The 16,953-nt window shown below is 40.7% G+C and overlaps 1 protein-coding gene across 3 annotated transcripts in view; it reads left to right on the forward strand.

Annotated features, from left to right (window-relative positions):
* PEX1 (peroxisomal biogenesis factor 1) overlaps positions 1 to 16,953 on the forward strand; it is a 51,923-nt gene that overhangs the window by 12,299 nt on the left and 22,671 nt on the right. For 2 of the 3 annotated variants that reach the window (XM_024219041.2, XM_024219044.2), the window contains exons 6-13: positions 445 to 564; positions 2,931 to 3,054; positions 3,327 to 3,457; positions 4,522 to 4,625; positions 6,162 to 6,294; positions 6,968 to 7,064; positions 15,193 to 15,363; positions 16,663 to 16,817. In XM_024219041.2, coding sequence (XP_024074809.2) covers positions 445 to 564; positions 2,931 to 3,054; positions 3,327 to 3,457; positions 4,522 to 4,625; positions 6,162 to 6,294; positions 6,968 to 7,064; positions 15,193 to 15,363; positions 16,663 to 16,817 — 1,035 coding nt within the window. The remainder of the gene's footprint in view (positions 1 to 444; positions 565 to 2,930; positions 3,055 to 3,326; positions 3,458 to 4,521; positions 4,626 to 6,161; positions 6,295 to 6,967; positions 7,065 to 15,192; positions 15,364 to 16,662; positions 16,818 to 16,953) is intronic. The other variant, XM_024219042.2, reaches the window with a different exon arrangement.

Raw genomic sequence — 16,953 nt, forward strand, 5'->3', positions numbered from 1 at the left:
TGTATTTAAAAGAAAAGAAGCTTTTTCAAATGGCTATTAAAACTGAAGCATTTTTAGGATAGGCATAAACTTTTAAAAGTTATATGGTAATACAATGCAGACAGATTCCTCCTTCCCCCTCACTCTTTTATCTCACTTCATTTGTTTGTTTCTAAGGATGTTAACAAGTTTTAACTGTTTCCACAAAGAACAAAAGAGGCAATTAGGAGGCGAGAGTGTGAGGGAAGAGGATTTGAGTCCAACTGGCAATAGAATGGTTTCCTCTTAAATTCTATTGCAAATTACAACTAGTCAAGTCAGGCTGATGATCAACTGTAATGGAAATGCTTTTATTGATGGATACACTTCCATGGAATGTGAAGTTACTTGTGGGATATTGTAACCAATTTCTTCTGTGTGACCATCTTTTCTTTTTACTTTTTGTTTTAAATTTATATATTTCAGATTCCAGATGGCCTGAGAAAGAGAATACATATAGAAATGCATGCAACGGTCAGAATTAAGTCAGTGGAATCAGTCCCTAAAATTCCAGCATCTCTTAGATTACAACCCAAAAGGAATTTAGTGAGTTGGTGTTCTTAGTATATCATTCAGTCATTTTGCATATGTTTAAGCAATGATAGCGTTGCTCTGGTTAAGGTTTATCAGTGTTGTTTTGTTTTTTATTTGTTGGGTGATAATTTGGGAACTTCAAATCACATTAGACTAATATTTAAAATATACATTATTCCAAATGCAATTTCCCCTCGAATAAATACAATTTTATGATTTAAAGTCATATCTAAATCAGCGAGACACTTGTACCATCTGTATAAATGAAACTTTATACATAATATTACTTCATACTTCTGTATCACCTTTCATCCAAGGATTATAAATGTCAAGTGATTAAACCTCACAACACCCTTTTGTGTTTGGGAGGTATTACAATACTCATTCTACAGTGTATTGAATACAGATTTTCTATTTTATAAAAATAAAGTGATTTGCCCAAGGTCATACAATGGTTGAGGAATAGAGCCTATAAATTCGGACACTTAGTCTCTAACCACTAGACCGGTCTCCATACGTTTTCAAATCACATCTGTCTTCTCTTTTGCTTTTCCTTCATAATTTCTCTCTCCTTCTGTTTAACACATTGGCATTTTCCATGTTCATAATGTAATTAAATATTACTCGTTTTGTGCAGGACCCTGAGCCACCTGGTGAAGGCTGTGTGTGTGTTATAAATAAAAACATTTACTCTGTAAAGTGTGTTCTGACATAGTTTTAATAAAATATCGCTATGTAGTGTAAGGGGTAAATCCTACAAACCTATATGCCTGTGAGGCATGAGAAGTTAAAGGCTACTCACATATGTTGGTAAGGGTTTACAGGGCCGACTCCCAAAATTATATTTGAATATTGTTGTACGTTATTACATAATGCTGCATTAGAAAGCATTACATAGCAAGAGTAGTATGGTTCTCACTTCAGCTTAGGACATAAGCAACATTTTCTCCTTGACAGGGTCCCACATAGATAAGACTGCCATTAAAAAATAAAAGTGATTTACAAAAGAAATATTGGACCAGATACTCAGCTGGTGTGGATCAGTATAGTCCAGCTTTAAACCTACAGAGGCAAAGAAACCCAATGCTGAGTCTGAAACTCCTTTGAGAAGAAGCTCTTATGCTCCTCTAGCAGGCAATACCTGGGGAGAGTTTCTAAATAAGATAGTTAAGGCATATTCATACATTTTAATGTGGTGTTTTAAGTTTTACTCTGAATTATCTTTGCTTTTTTCCTTCTGCTATAAATTTAATAGTGAAGTAAATATTTGAACCCCTCTATCCTCCCTCAACGGAGCCACACCCATTGTTCTCATTGCAAATCTATGCCAACAAAAACCTATTTAATGTCAGCTCTCACTGTCCATCAAGTGCTGCTCTTACACAAGGCAAATGTCTTCACTGGGTTAGTTCGTTATGGGCAGTATGTTTGTTTTGCTGTGACACTTGTGTGGTCATTTTGCACTTTAGTTGCTCCACAAAACTTAAGCACAGAGTTTTCATATGCATCTGGTGTTCTTTCTCCACAAACGGACTGAATTTTGTTTTGCCTTTTTACTATATTTTAAAATATACCATGGTTGAAATCTATCAGTTTAATAAATACAACTTTTTTCTGTAAATGGTTGATTGCAAGGTAGATGGTTGAACTAAGTAGTAATTAAACCTGAGGTTTTTGTACATAGGTGTAAAATAAATATCTCGAAGGCAGTAAACTAAAGAAATATAAAGTAATTTTATGTGATCTTATATAAATTTAATATGGAGTTCTTCCTTTCTTTCTTTTCTACTTCAGCTCAAGTGATTTTAGTTCCCAAAGGAAGCAAAGAGAAAGGTGGAAAATTAGGTGAATAATATGGTAGGATCCTCTTTTTCCTTTCTGAACAGAGCTTCCTCCCTTCCCAAAGAGATCTCTGTTGATCTTCCTTGCCTTTGAGAGGAAGGATGCTCCAGTAGTTAAGGGGCTAGCATAGCATTCAAGAAGCCCAGTTTCGATTCCTTGCTCTGCCACAGACTTCCTGTGTGACCTTGGGCAAGATATTTAATTTCTTTGTACCTCAGTTCTCCATCTGTGAAATGGGGATAATAGAATTTCCCTGCCTCCCAGATATGTTGTGAGGATAAATACATTAGCGATTGTGAGGTGTTCCAACATTATGGTAATGGGAGTCTTGTCTGTATCCAACATAGATCGGTTGTGGGGATGTGACAGGACTTAGTGTTATGAATGAACAATGCCATTAAAACTTTTTCCATCTGTGAGCTACCATTAGGAACAAATATATATACTGAACCATCTATACTGAAGGGTTATCATTTGGAAAGGAACAGCCGTAATAAAGCAACCCTCCCTCTTTTTCCCCCCATTTTCCTGTTTAGCATAAAGACATAAGTGAAGATGACATAAAATCTGCTTTTAGTTCATGGTTGGAGGATACCACTACTGTTGATCTTCCCTGGATAATGACAGACACACACTGCATACAACTAGTTGTTAAAGAAGGTAAGGAAAACGATGTCCTCTGCTGTGGCTATGTCTGTATTCTCTCTGTATTATGAAGCCTCCTTAGGCAACATTTCTTTTTTAAAATGGTGTTTTTATACTGAGGGACATAATAGATGCTTCCCTCCATTTAAATTGTAGATGTAAGTCAATCTTTAACAGTGATCTTAGTTTAATTCATTCATTTTAGATTACATTTATTTAAAAAATATATATATTACTGGGTTCATATTGTGCTGAAGAAAAATAGAGTTAATTTGAAATCTTGATAGTTGTTCAGTGTGTTTCCACAGGAATGGAAGAGTTTGTCCTTAGTGTAGTATATCCTTCTCACACTGAAGAAAATAAATCGGAGAATATTTTTATGTTGGATCCCAGTTTGCTGCAGAAGACAAATATACAAGTAAATATCACATAGTATCAGGTATCAAGTAACTTAAATTCTGTTACATATGGTGAAAAATAAAATTAACGGTGTATCATATGTGTCTGTTTCAATTACAGTATTAAGTAATTTAATGTTGTAGTGCCTGTGTTCATCACCATATATGCACATCTCATGTGTTACCTTATAGCATGAGGCTTTGCTAAGACTCCACATAGTCCATAGTATTTTGGACCTAAATTCTGTAGCATTGATCAAACTCCCACTAAATTCAATGGGAGCAGAATTAGGCCAACACTGAGCAGTTTTGAAAATTTTACTCTTCATATTTAATTGCCTTAAATACCTATTTCACTTTTTCCCCCCCTTGGTACCCAAGACATTGTACTGTCTGGAACATGTGAAGTGGGGAGGTGCTAATTGCTTATTCCATCAAATGTGAGGGCTGCTTTCGATCCACACCTATCCCAGTTCATGCCGTGCTCTTGCTCTCAAACTGCTTCTGTGTCCTGCGTCTCTCCCTTTCCCTGTAACCCCCCCCCCCACACACACACACACACATAGCCTCTTCTTATGGGGCAAGTATTCCCTTTCCTAAACTGCTTGTTGAGTCAAGATCTGAGTCTCCAATGTTAGCATACCCCTCTATTGTTGCTGGTGATGAGCTAATTTTTTTACATTGATGCAGTTGCATGACAGAAGCAGTGAAGAAAACTGTTCTGTTGCTCTGCAAACTTGTTCACTAAAAGTAAAATAGAAGTTTATCCTTATTAATGGACTGTGTCCAAGATTAGTCACTTTGGAGACATGTTAGCACTAGTATCCAAATGGGCCTTATATATTATATGAAGAATTGGATTGATAACTGGGAGATAATTACCCTCTTTAGCTAGTATGAATGAAGCTTTCATCTACACCATTTTATCAATATGTCAGTCTTTCATGCAAGTATAGTTTCATTAAAACATTTAGTCAGTGTTTTCTTCAAACGGATTACAAAAAGATGCAAATCAGTTTTGTACTTTTCTTTTGTAAATGTATATTTGATTTTTAAAATATTGACTTTTTCTTTTTGTTTATAGGTTCTTATACATCCTATGCCTACAAAAGCTGATGATGACAGCACACAGTCTACTATACATGATACTGACCAGATCCTTCCTTTCCACAAACTAAACAGTTTAGGGTGAGATATTTTGACAATGTCAAATATGGGAAGAAAAAAAAGAAAGCCAGATATATTAGAAAATGCACAGCTTCTGGAAAACTAAACTAGCTGTTAAAAATTCTGTGAAAAATGTAACTAGACATCTCTTTGGACTGGGTCAGGCTGACACAATACTTGGGACCTGATCATGTAATCACTTACTTATTTACACCTTTATTTTGCTCTTGTGAGTAGCCTTATTGTAGTCAATGGGATTACTTACACAACTGAAGTGATGTACGTTCTAAGTGTTTGCAGGATCGGCTCCTTGGATGAGATGCCTTGAAGGACAACCTACTTTGACAAAGTCAGACCTGAAAATTATAGGAGAGTGGCGGAAAGCAGTTATATCAGCCCTAGAAAGGTGAAGGCCCTTTTCCTTATGAACTGAAAAGAGGTTACCACAGACTAAGTAGACACACCTGTGTCCAATGACCTTTAAAAATCCCACTTCTGGTGAGGGAGGAAGAAGGGATGAGAAACAAGCTGCAGCAGGGAGAAAAGGCTTCTTCTGGGTGGAAGGCTGCTCGCCTCCCTATAAGGGAAATGATCTAGTTAGCTGCTGTTTGTGGAAAGACTGGCATCCAGAAACCAGCGTAATAAGACAACACACAAGAGAGGGGCAGGGAAAGGAATTCCTTTTTGTGTTATGAATTTGGGATTTTGTTTGGCTTACGAAAACTACTTGGGCCTACCCAATATTGAAAAATAAACCAGATTGAAAAATTAAAAGTCTCTGGAAGAAGATGCCTTGCCATGCTATGTACTCCCAGAAGCTGTGTTAATAATTCACTAGGTGGCGCTCTTCCCTCAATCTGTACCAAACCAGGGCCTCGCTAGTGTTAAGGGCTACTATACCGCTAGATGTTTCTTTTTTGTTGTTGTTATGTATTTTCTTTAAGTTGAAATCTAAAACTGCTATCTTGTTTGTGGATCTTAAAGGCGTGCTGTCAGGTTAAAAGTGACCTACTGTTTAGGAAAGGAGGTGAATAAAAGTAGCTTTAAGTCAATTTTGTATTTCCCTAATTCTGGCCCAGGTCAAGGACCTACGTTGTCCCCAGGCTGCTCTGAGTTATGCCAGCTTGTAATAGCTTTCTATAGGCTATTACACCAATGTATAATAGCCAAAGTGTATTGTGCTCTGGCTATACCCTCTCCTGACCACACCCTTGGACACATCTCCTATGCCTGGACACATCCTCTATGCCAGAATAGGGAAGGCGGCTGGTGCAGAGCTTTTACAATAGTTCTTCACTGGTTGGAAAACCACATGTGATGGCGATATTTTGCAAGGGCTAGCTATGCCCCTTTATGCCACTTGTGTAGTGTAGAAGTTCCATGGTATCTAATTGAAGGGGGCCATAGATTTTCTTGAACATCTGAAGCACTTAGGATTTTTCAGTATGTATGGAAAGCATGCTATTATAAATGCAAGTAGTTATTATTACCTAGATTGAGTGTACTGAGACAGCTGTAGCTTGTTTAATGTTTTATTTGGTTTGCCTTACTTTGCAGAGGAGTGGGTAAACTAGGAACATCCTCCTTTGAGCACATAAGCCACAGCCTCTTGGGACGCCCTTTATCTCAAAAGCTAGCTACCATAGCTGTGGGACTGCGCAGTGGAGCTGTCCTGCTCACAGGAACAAAGGTGCATTTCTACAACTCTCTTTACCTGTATGCCAAAATAGTTTTCTTGCACTAACTTAATTTTAATACTCCAAACAGGCATTGTAAACCTGTTTCTTTTCTGCTACAAGGAATCAGAGAATAGAATTGAAAAAGAGCTGTTGGATTAACTAATCCACCTCCCCTGCCAATGCAGCATCATTTCCTCTGTTATATTTTAGTGTTTTTTACCATCTAAGTTTTAAATGCCCCTAACACTGGAGCTTCCATCATTTACCTTGGAAGATTATTCCACACTGTTTTTACCCTTCAAATATGTGTAGATACTTATGCCTCAACATTATTTAACTTTTATTTTTAAATTATTTGAATTCAGAAAAAAATCATAATTTTTTTCCCTAAACACTTCACACATTTGACTCTCAGTGATTCTCCTGTTATATTTCCCATGTTGTTTAATGGCAAATCCTGAACCCATTGAAATCTGTGAGAATTTTATCACTGATTTCAGTGGGATCAGAACTGGGCCCGTACTAGGTACTACTATTGACAAGGAATGAAAATCACCCTCTATACAACCAGCCATCTATTTAGCATCTGTGTTTCCTGAGGAATAGTCCACAGAAACAAAGAAAGAAGTAGTTTCTGTTACTCTGGATGTTGTTTTAGAAGACTACCCAACATTTATTTTGTAGGGAAGTGGAAAGTCAACATTAGCGAAGGCCATCTGCAAAGAAGCCTTTGATAGATTGGATGCTCATGTGGAAGTAATTGACTGTAAGGCTTTAAGAGGTATGACTATGATCATATTTTTTCACTCAAACATTTGTTATAATGATAGGGAAGCATTCAGGGCTTATCATTATGTTCAAATTATCTACAGTATTATAAAACTTTGATCTAGCTATTTATTTGGGCTGCGTGGCTTTTCTTTAAAATGTTTTGTATTGTTTCTATAATGCATTGTGGTGCCTGGCAGTAAGCACCTTTATAAATTCATTGCATTGTGCTAGTTCCATCATTTAAGCTTATTCAGAATGTACACTTTTCTAATTTTTTGTGCTTCTTCAAGTAGTGTCCCTGTGGGTGCTCCACTTGAGGTGTGCATCCACCTTCAATATGAGATTTTCATCAGTAATGTCCATTCAGCCAAAGGCATATAGGGCTGCAAGAGATGAACCGCCCTCTGTTCCTTCTTGACCACTCACCTGAGACAGTGCGTCCAATAGCATTCATTTACAATTCTGCCTGTTAACTAGTTTCTAGTCCATTTTTATTCTTTGGTAGATAAATGAAGCCTGTTTTGTCTTTGGGATATGCTGGACAGATGCAGAGAAGACTCTAACTAGGAGATCTGTGAAATCTCCTCAGAGGGAATTCTCCTCTAAAAGACCTATCATACCAGAAGCTTTGTGCCCTTCAAAGGTTTCTGTGGCGGCTTCAAGCAGTCCTGGTACTGAGGCTTCCAGATTGAGCTTGAGCTTGTCTAAGTCTCAGCTTGTCTTAAGTCTTGTCCCAGTGCCCAATGTACCGTTGAAGCATGAACAGAGTACTAGAGATAAAGACTTTGCACCTAAGAAGCCGGAACCATCCACACCAACTGTGCATCAGTATCTTGACCAACGGTTCAGCCAACATCAGTGCCTCAGCCTTCTACATCTGGAGCTCACCAAGTCTTTACACAAGCCTACCCAGTACTGCAGGAGTTCAGATTCTCCAGGGATTTAATTTGTCTCAGATGAGCCTGAGACTCCTCTGGTGAGCTCGTTTAGACTCCAAGTACCACAGCCTGCATTATCTTTGATACCCCACCTTTCACCAGTACCTTATGATTCCCCAGTACCCACACAGCCAGACAAGCAGATCATCACTCCACTGTCATCTGCTCTGCTGTCACACTATGTAGACGAGAGCTCTTCAGACTCTCAAATATCAGCTCAGAGCTTTTATGTCTATTTACCCAAACTGATTCTTCTGAAGATGTTCAGTATAGGGACATTTGACTGCCTTCATGATGTCAACTGATTCAACACCCTCCCTGGTATGATCCGTCCTGGATAACTCCCCCGTTTCTTTATAGATCACTTCCATGGCCAAACGGGAACCTTTGGGCATTATATCACCAGCAATTTTCTAAGGCACCTAACACTCATGCGGAACATCAGAGACAGTGTTCCCTGCTCCCATCCATCCCTCTTTAGCAATTCCTCCTGCAGGAGGAAACATTTGAGGAGCAAGAAAGGAGGGATGAGGAGGAGGCTACTCCTCAGGCAAATATTTTATCATTCTCTCCAGGTGAAGCAGTTATGCCTCCTCCATCTAACACGGATGACTTCAAACAGTTCCAGAACTGGATGAAGAGAGTGACAGATGCGCTCTGAATTCCAATAGAAAAAGTCCAAGAAACCCAGCATAAATTATGGGACATTCTACATACAGGTTTCAGAGTAGCAGCCGTGTTAGTCTGTATCCGAAGAAGTGGGTTGTAGCCCACGAAAGCTTATGCTCTAATAAATTTGTTAGTCTCTAAGGTGCCACAAGTACTCCTGTTCTTTCATTCTACATACACCATCTTTATCACAGGTGGCCCTGCCTGTGCATGAGGTGCTGTTGGAACTGCCAAAACAATTTGGCAAACTCTTGCCACTGCCATCCCAACAGCTAAAAGGGTGAATTAAAAAATACCATGCCCTGGCTAGGGGCTCAGAATTTGTATTTTCTCACCCCACCCCCAACTCCCTAATTGCAGATGCAATCAGTGAACAGAACAGGCACACCATTCAAAGGCTACCCTAGATAACAAGGACCAAAAGCATTTAGATGTGTTTGTTCACAAGAGTTACTCGTCTGCCACTCTGCAGTTTAGAAATGTGAATAATCAGGTGGTGCTCACGAAGTATAATCACATAAACTCTATTAAATCTATATAAAGTCTTTTACAGAGCATCTCCCCAGAAACACAGGCAGCAATTTCAGGCTATCATTAATGAGGGGTATCACTTGGCCAGGATTGATCTGTTGATGCAACTGACATGGCAGCTCATTCCATCTACACGGCTATGGTGGCTGCAATCCTCAGGTTTCCCATGTGACATCCAAGACACTGTAAAGGACCTCCCTTTTAATCGCCTCAAATTATTCAGCGAGACCACGGAGGAGTCCGTACATTCCTTGTTGGATATGTGCACCTCCAAACAAAAGGAGGTTCAGTAGGTCCCAAACAGCTCAAGGGTACAACCTATCCCAGTTTTCCACCTGAGTACCTGAGCCATCTGAGAAGGAACCCAGACTGCAGAAAGGAAAACCATACACAACTACCGGCCTGTTGACGCAACAAACATCATCTGTGAAACATTCCTTCTGATGGGTTGGTTGAGGACCATGACATTTCCACAATCTGGACCAGATGCCACACCATCCTCCCCAGTCTATCCTTCCACCTTTGGGGGTTGTCTCTTCCATTTCTACTGTTCATGGGAGAAGTTTATTTCCAACAGATGGGTACTGGAAAAAGTTCAAACCTGAGTTTTAACACCATCTCTCTATTTGCAAGGCTTGGTCTTCAGCTCAGCACCACAACGTCCTTCTTCCTACCAGTACAGCAGATAGAGGTTATTGGAGTCACTCTAATGCGACAGCATCTAGAGCCTGTCTACCAAGGAGCAGATTCCTCACCCTGACAAAACTAATTGCATGAGCTCAACTAAGTCCTCAAGTCACTGCTTCAGGCCATGGCAGTGTTCACCTTTGTCACCTTATATGCCTGCTTGCATCTGCACTGCTTCCAATCCTGGCTCAGGTCAGTCGATATCCCCAACAAGGACAGTATGAACAAGTTTAGCTCTGCCCCTCAAAGTGTGTTAGTCTCCCTTAACTGGTGGAAGAATCCAGACAAGGTGTGTTCAGGGGTTCCTTTCAAACATTGTCCTCTCGCCGTTACAATTGTTTTGGACGTGTTCCTCTTCATATAGAGAGTTCACCTAGAGGATCACACTGTACAGAGAAGGTGGACCACACAGGAATCCACCGTTCACATCAACATTCTATACCCAATGACCTTAGTAGACACTTCACGTGGGATCACACGTGGAAACTCGACAAATCCATACTCAGACAGATATTTCTCTCACCTGGGGTTTTCCAGTGATAGATCCCTTTGCCATTGTTGCCAGCTGAAGATTCATGAACTTCTGCTCAAGGGGAGGTCTGGGTCATCATTCTTGGGGAGATGACTTTCTTCTCTCATGGTCGAAGAACCTTCTATATGTCTTTCCTCCAATGCGGCTAATCCTCAGGGACCTGAACAAAATCAGACAGGACAGAGCCACAGGCATTTTGATTGCACCAACCTGGCCAAGATAAGTATGGTTCCCTTATCTCCTTCACCACTCCTCTTGACTGGCTATCAATCTACCATTGATGTCTAGCCTTCTCCTTTGGGACAAAGGGAACATTCTTCACCCCTATCTCAAAACTCTGACTCAAAGCCTGGTACCTGGATGGTTGTCAGAGATAGAGCTCTCTTGTTCCAGGGAGGTGCAGGAGGTCCTGCTCAACAGTAGAAAGGAATCCACCAGGAAAACTTACCTTCAGAAATGAAAAAGATTTACCATTGGTGCACTCAGCAACACCTGTCTCCTGTGGATTTTCCCATCTTGGAAGTTTTAGAATACTTTAGAGTACCCCGAAGAAAGGGAGGTCTCTCCTTGAGCTCCACTGAAGTCCATCTGGCAGCCACCACAGTGTTTCATTTGCCTGTAGAAGAGTCCTATGTGTTTGCTCACCTTGCAACTTCTGGGTTTATCAAATAGTTATCAAACCTTTTCCCACATGTCAGGGAGCCCACCCCAACCTGGATCTTGAACCTAGCTCTCAATTTGACAAAACCTCCCTTTAAACCAACAGCTACCGGTATGCTTTTACACCTTTCTAGGAAAATGCCTTTGTGAGCAAGGGGCTTCAATGGCTGACCCTTCTGTACTGTTTTCTTCAAAGATGACGTGTTCCTCAGACTTTCATATAAATTGGACTATTCATCTCCCCATATTTTATCCTAAACCCCATCAAACTAGGGAAGATGCTGCCCTCCATACTTTGGGATATTAGGAAGATAATGACATGCTATTTGGACAGGACTAAACCTTTTTTGAACTTCTCTGAGGTTATTTGTATCTTTTGCAGACTGAGCTTAAGGTACACCAGTGTCTACCGAGAGACTTTCTAACTGGGTTTCCACCTGTATTTTCTAATGCTAGGAAGTCACTAACATGCCATGCCTACTCATAATTAAGGCTATGTTTTAGTCACGGGTATTTTTAGTAAAAGTCACAGATAGTAAAAAAAAAAATTCACAGCCCGTGACTTGTCCATGACTTTTACTAAAAATACCCATGACTAAAACTTGGGGGGGGAGCTGGGACCCCTGCTGGTTCCCGGCCAATGGAAGCTGCGGGGGCGGTGCCTGCAGGCAGAGGCAGTGACCACACCTCCACCTAGCCGCTGAGCGAGGGGTATATCCAGGTAAGCGCTGCCCAGAGCCCACCTCACCTCGTCCCGTGCCCCAATCCTGCCCCCCCCCCCCACCCAAAGACTGAAGTTCCCATCTCCTTCAGGGGGTACTGCTCAGGAGTCACCTCGAGTGGCGCAGCCATAGGGATGCTACTCAAAGAAGGAGAGGTTGCTTACCCTGGACAGTAGCTAGAGTTCTTTGAGATATGTGTCCCTATGGACGCTCCACTATTCACCCTCCATCCCCTCTGCTTCATAGCCCTGGTCTACACTACGAGTTTAGGTCGAATTTAGCAGCGTTAGATCGATTTAACCGTGCACCCGTCCACACGACGAAACCATTTTTGTTGACTTAAAGGGCTCTTAAAATCGATTTCTGTACTCCTCCCCGACGAGGGGATTAGTGCTGAAATCAACATCACCAGGTCAAATTTGGGGTAGTGTGGACGCAATTCAACAGTATTGGCCTCCAGGAGTTATCCCAGAGTGCTCCATTGTGACCGCTCTGGACAGCACATTGAACTCAGATGCACTAGCCAGGTACACAGGAAAAGCCCTGGGAACTTTTGAATTTTATTTCCTGTTTGGCCAGTGTGGTGAACTCAGCAGCACAGGTGACCATGCACTCCCCCTAGAATGTTTCTATGCTCCCCCTATCATCTCTATCTCTGAGGTTACCGCAGATTAGAAGGCGAAAAAAACGCACTCGCAATGACATGTTTTCCGAGCTCATGCAGTCCTCCCGCACTGATAGGGCACAGCATAATGCATGGAGGCATTCAGTGGCAGAGGCCAGGAAAGAATTGCTATGTTTGCTTAACGGCAAAAGTATCATGCCTCGCTAGTGATCCTGCCCGAGCCAGGTCGCTGTGTCACATGCACTCCGCGCTGTGTCAGCATTGGGCGGGCATGACTGCTTTGTGAGCAGGGAGTCCATAGATATAGACATTGCATTAGGTAGCTTCTGTAGCTAGAGAAAACATTCCTATGCATTCGGCAAAGTCTGTGGCAAAAAAAGAGAAGCCCCATAGTGTAGTGGTTATCATGTTCACCTAACACATGAAAGCCCTGTAGTGTAGTGGTGATCACGTTCACCTAACACGCGAAACGTCCCCGGTTTGAAACCGGGCGGAAACGGGTCACTGTTCCTTTTTCTGACTCCTCCTGCATTTTTAGTCTTAGAACAGACTGCGCTGTGAAATTTTACTTTGAATTATATCAATTATGAGTTAAATAATACGGAAGCTCTCTCTAAGTTATAGTCCTGGGTTCCTTACCCTTTCAGCTGCTCTGATAAATTAACATTTTTGTTGGGGGTGGGGGTAAATTTTCATTAAGCCTTTTATAGGGACTAAATGTTATCTAGGACTCTGAAATAATCTTAACGTGGCCCATAGAGTGTAGTCCTTCATTCTGGATTTGTCATTCCACAAGTTGAACTGCTCCTTACTACTGTCCAGGCTTCATGAGCCATGGGAGCAAGGGGCAGGCTGGGGTAGGTGCGACCGCGCGGTAATCCCGGCTGGGAGAGCAGCCTGAGGAAGAAGCCTCCAGCTCGCATGATATTCCAGGTAGGACTGAATCTCCATGAGATGAAACTTAAAGAAGAGAATGACCTGGAGTCACTCGCATTCGGTGCTCTAAGAAGAGGATAGCCATGTCTGTCCAGGCACCCCTGATCGACCTCACCGAGGTCTGCTCGCTGAGCGAGGCTGAGCAGGACCCCGGTTGGCAAGAGCTGGCGGACGGAGCCCCAGACCGGCAGCGGGCTGAGCCGCTCAGCTCGCTGCCGGTCTGGGGCTCGGTCCGCCAGCCCCGCTCAGCCCACTGCTTGCCTGGGGTTCCCATCGTCCAGGCAGGCAGCGGGCTGAGCAGGTCCGGCGGACGGGACCCCGGAAAAAAGGCGCGAAACGATTGTCTGCCGTTGCTTTCACAGAAGGAGGGAGGGAGGGGGGCCTGATGACATGTACCCAAAACCACCCGTGACAAAGTTTTTGCCCCATCAGACATTGGGAGCTTAACCCAGAATTCCAATGGGCTGCAGAGACTGCGGGAACTGTGGGATAGCTACCACAGTGCATCACTCTGTAAGTCGATGCTAGCTGTGGTAGTGAGGACGCACTCCGCCGACTTAATGCGCTTAGTGTGGACATACGCAACGGCCTGTATAAAATCGAATTCTAAAAAATCAACTTCTATAAAATCGACCAAATTTCGTAGTGTAGACATACCCATAGTCTTTTATCTCTGTGGGACTTTGTAATGGAGAAGGAACTGAAGGCGGTTCATCTGTTGCAGCCGCATATGCCCTTGATATAGGGCACAAGGCTAACTATGGCACATAAATGAACTGAACGGAAACTGCTGCCAAAAATTTCCAAGTGAAGTCACGTGCAGCTCAAGTGGAGCACTCCTAGAGACACACATCTTGAAGAACTCCAGCTACTGTACAGGGTAAGCAACATCGCCTTCCCAGAATTCAACCACAACCTCAATGTTTAGTCCCCATTACTATGAAATAAAGAAAGAAAGTGTGCAAATTGGACTGTGTAGTTTTTCTCTGTGCTGAATGGAACAAAAGTAGTTGAATATAATTATATCTATACTCTTTTTCTCACGGAACAGGTGAAAGTATATCAAATTAGTGAGAACTAATTATTTTTTGTATGTTAATGAATGTACAAACTTCACATTGTATAGCATAGCCTTTAGTTTCTAATTTCAAGTTTGGCCTAGAAATTTTAATATTTTTACAAATTTTATAGATCTAATGTAAATTCCATCTGATGAAAAATCACTTTTTAAAAAAGCAAACATTTAAAATAAATATTCTTTATATATAGTTTCATTGGAAAACCAGGAATGGTGAATTATAAAACCTGCCATTCTTCTGAAGGTATTGTTAAATTTTCAGTGCTTGCTGAACTATAGTAGTATTGACAATTTCTAATTGTTGTATGTACCAACAACTTCTTGATCTCAGATTGTGCTAGTTGTCTTTGTTGACATTCAGGTTCTCTTGTGAGTTCAAAAGGACTTAGGTGCAACATAAAGGGTAGGAGGGCAAATGTGGCTTTTTGCCACTTTTCCACTGACCATCCTTTCCTTGTAATCCTGGGCTTTATATAGTTCTGAAGCTGTTCTAGTTTACTCTGATGTTGTATAAACTAAAGATCCGGTTGTGTTGGATGTCTGTGTCTGGTCATTCCCCCTTCTGCCCCCGGCATGATCCCTATTCCAGGGGAGGAGGCGAGCATTCATATAGAACTGGCATAGCCAGCTGAAGGTTCCTCCCATAAAGGAGAATCTTTAGCTGCCCATTTAGAGTTATTTTAAGGCCCTTTGCATTGCCAGCACAAATTTTAATTTTTTCATGCTGTGTTTTGATACTAAGATTGTATTTTTGTTTTAGGAAAAAGATTAGAAAACATACGAAAAAAAGTGGAGGAAGTTTTTCTAGAGGCAGCATGGAGACAGCCATCCATTCTTCTGATGGATGATCTTGATCACATTGTTGGAGTTCCTTCTACACCAGAGCATGAGAACAGCCCTGAAGCAGTTCAGAGCTATAGACTTGCACATGGTAATGCTATGCTAAAAGCTTCTGGGTATTTTTTTCCTGTTGCTTCTTATGTGCCTGGATAAAAATGTATTGTAATTTAGAATTTCTTGTACCTGAATGACAGTTGTCTGGACAGTTCTATTTTCACCACCCCTACTTCTGGATCATTTAGCATTCTATGTTGTTCACACCTCAGATAAACTGCCACAGTTTACAAGTTCCAGATGAATTTTGAACCAGTTTTAATATAGATTATTATGCATAAGTAGCATTTTTTTTAACGGAATGTGTACCTTTCTTATCTACTTGGTGCACTTCATTGTGTGCAAGTCATCGGTTATTTTATTTAAATTTTTCCAAACCCTAGCCGTTAAGTGAAGAACTGGACAATGCATCCTCCATACGATCTTTTTCTCTAAAGTGCAGCCAACATTAAAATCTCTCCACGTAAACATTTTCAGTACAAGAGACTGAAATAACATAATATGAAATAATCAAGATCAATGTATTTTATTATTTTAACTGTGTTAAATTATGCCCTGGTAGGATTTAAGCTATAACAGATCTTCAATTTTCTAAGCAGTGTCAAAGGGAGATTGCAACTTTTTAAATTAAATTCCTTTTGTGGTTTCTGGAATTCACAGTGAGATTAAATTTTCAAAAATGTACACCTAAATTACAAAATGGGTAGTTGTATCTACAATTTCAATGTCTTAGTGCTTCATTTTTGTTTTATGCACACAACCTTGATACACAGTTTTAAAAGTTAGCATAAATGATCTGCCTTACTTATACACTTTATTTTTGTACATGACATCTAGAGATCTGTCTAAGTAGTTCAAAACTGCTATTTATCCTAAACTCTTAGTACAATGGCTTGGCACACAATACAGTTCAACACCTTAGTATTGTGATAAGTCATACAATAAACTATCTAAATTATATTATTATTTCAACTTTTTCCTGACTACGCTGCAGAGTTGGGATTATAGCTTTCTGCATTTTATTCATACCAGATACAACAGCAGAATTCACAATAGAGAAAATCATCTTTAATATCACAGGGTAGACCTCATCAATAACTATACAAATTTAGTTCTAGGCAAAGCATTTCTGACTGTTTCCTTGTTGGAGTAGACTGTGCCTTGAAAAATAAATGCATTTGTTTAGATGATAACAGTTCTATAATACATTACAGAAAAGTTAGTGTAGTACTTGGTGTTATATAATATCTCTAGTACTGTAAAAATACTCAGCATTAATAAATGTATGAAACTTATAATCTTTTATTACTCATGAAACAATGTCTTCTATATCTAGTTTTGAAAGATGTGATAAAAGAAGTTATTTCCATGGGCAGTTTGATTGCATTAATTGCCACAAGCCAGTCTGAACATTCTCTGCATCCTTCCCTTGTTTCTGGTCAAGGAACTCATATATTTCAATGCTTCAAACATATCCAGCCTCCAGATCAGGTAAATGCAATAACTGTATAACTTGGTCAAAATGTTGGTTGTGACTTCCCTACAGCCTCAGATGCTGCCCCAAAGAGGTAACAAAAAAGGATAGTTTGCTGCTGAAGTTGAGATAAAACAAAACCAAAACCACGCT

Source organism: Terrapene carolina, unplaced genomic scaffold, assembly GCF_002925995.2.
Source record: "Terrapene carolina triunguis isolate 2854851 unplaced genomic scaffold, T_m_triunguis-2.0 Scaffold84, whole genome shotgun sequence".
Lineage (NCBI taxonomy): Eukaryota > Metazoa > Chordata > Testudines > Emydidae > Terrapene > Terrapene triunguis.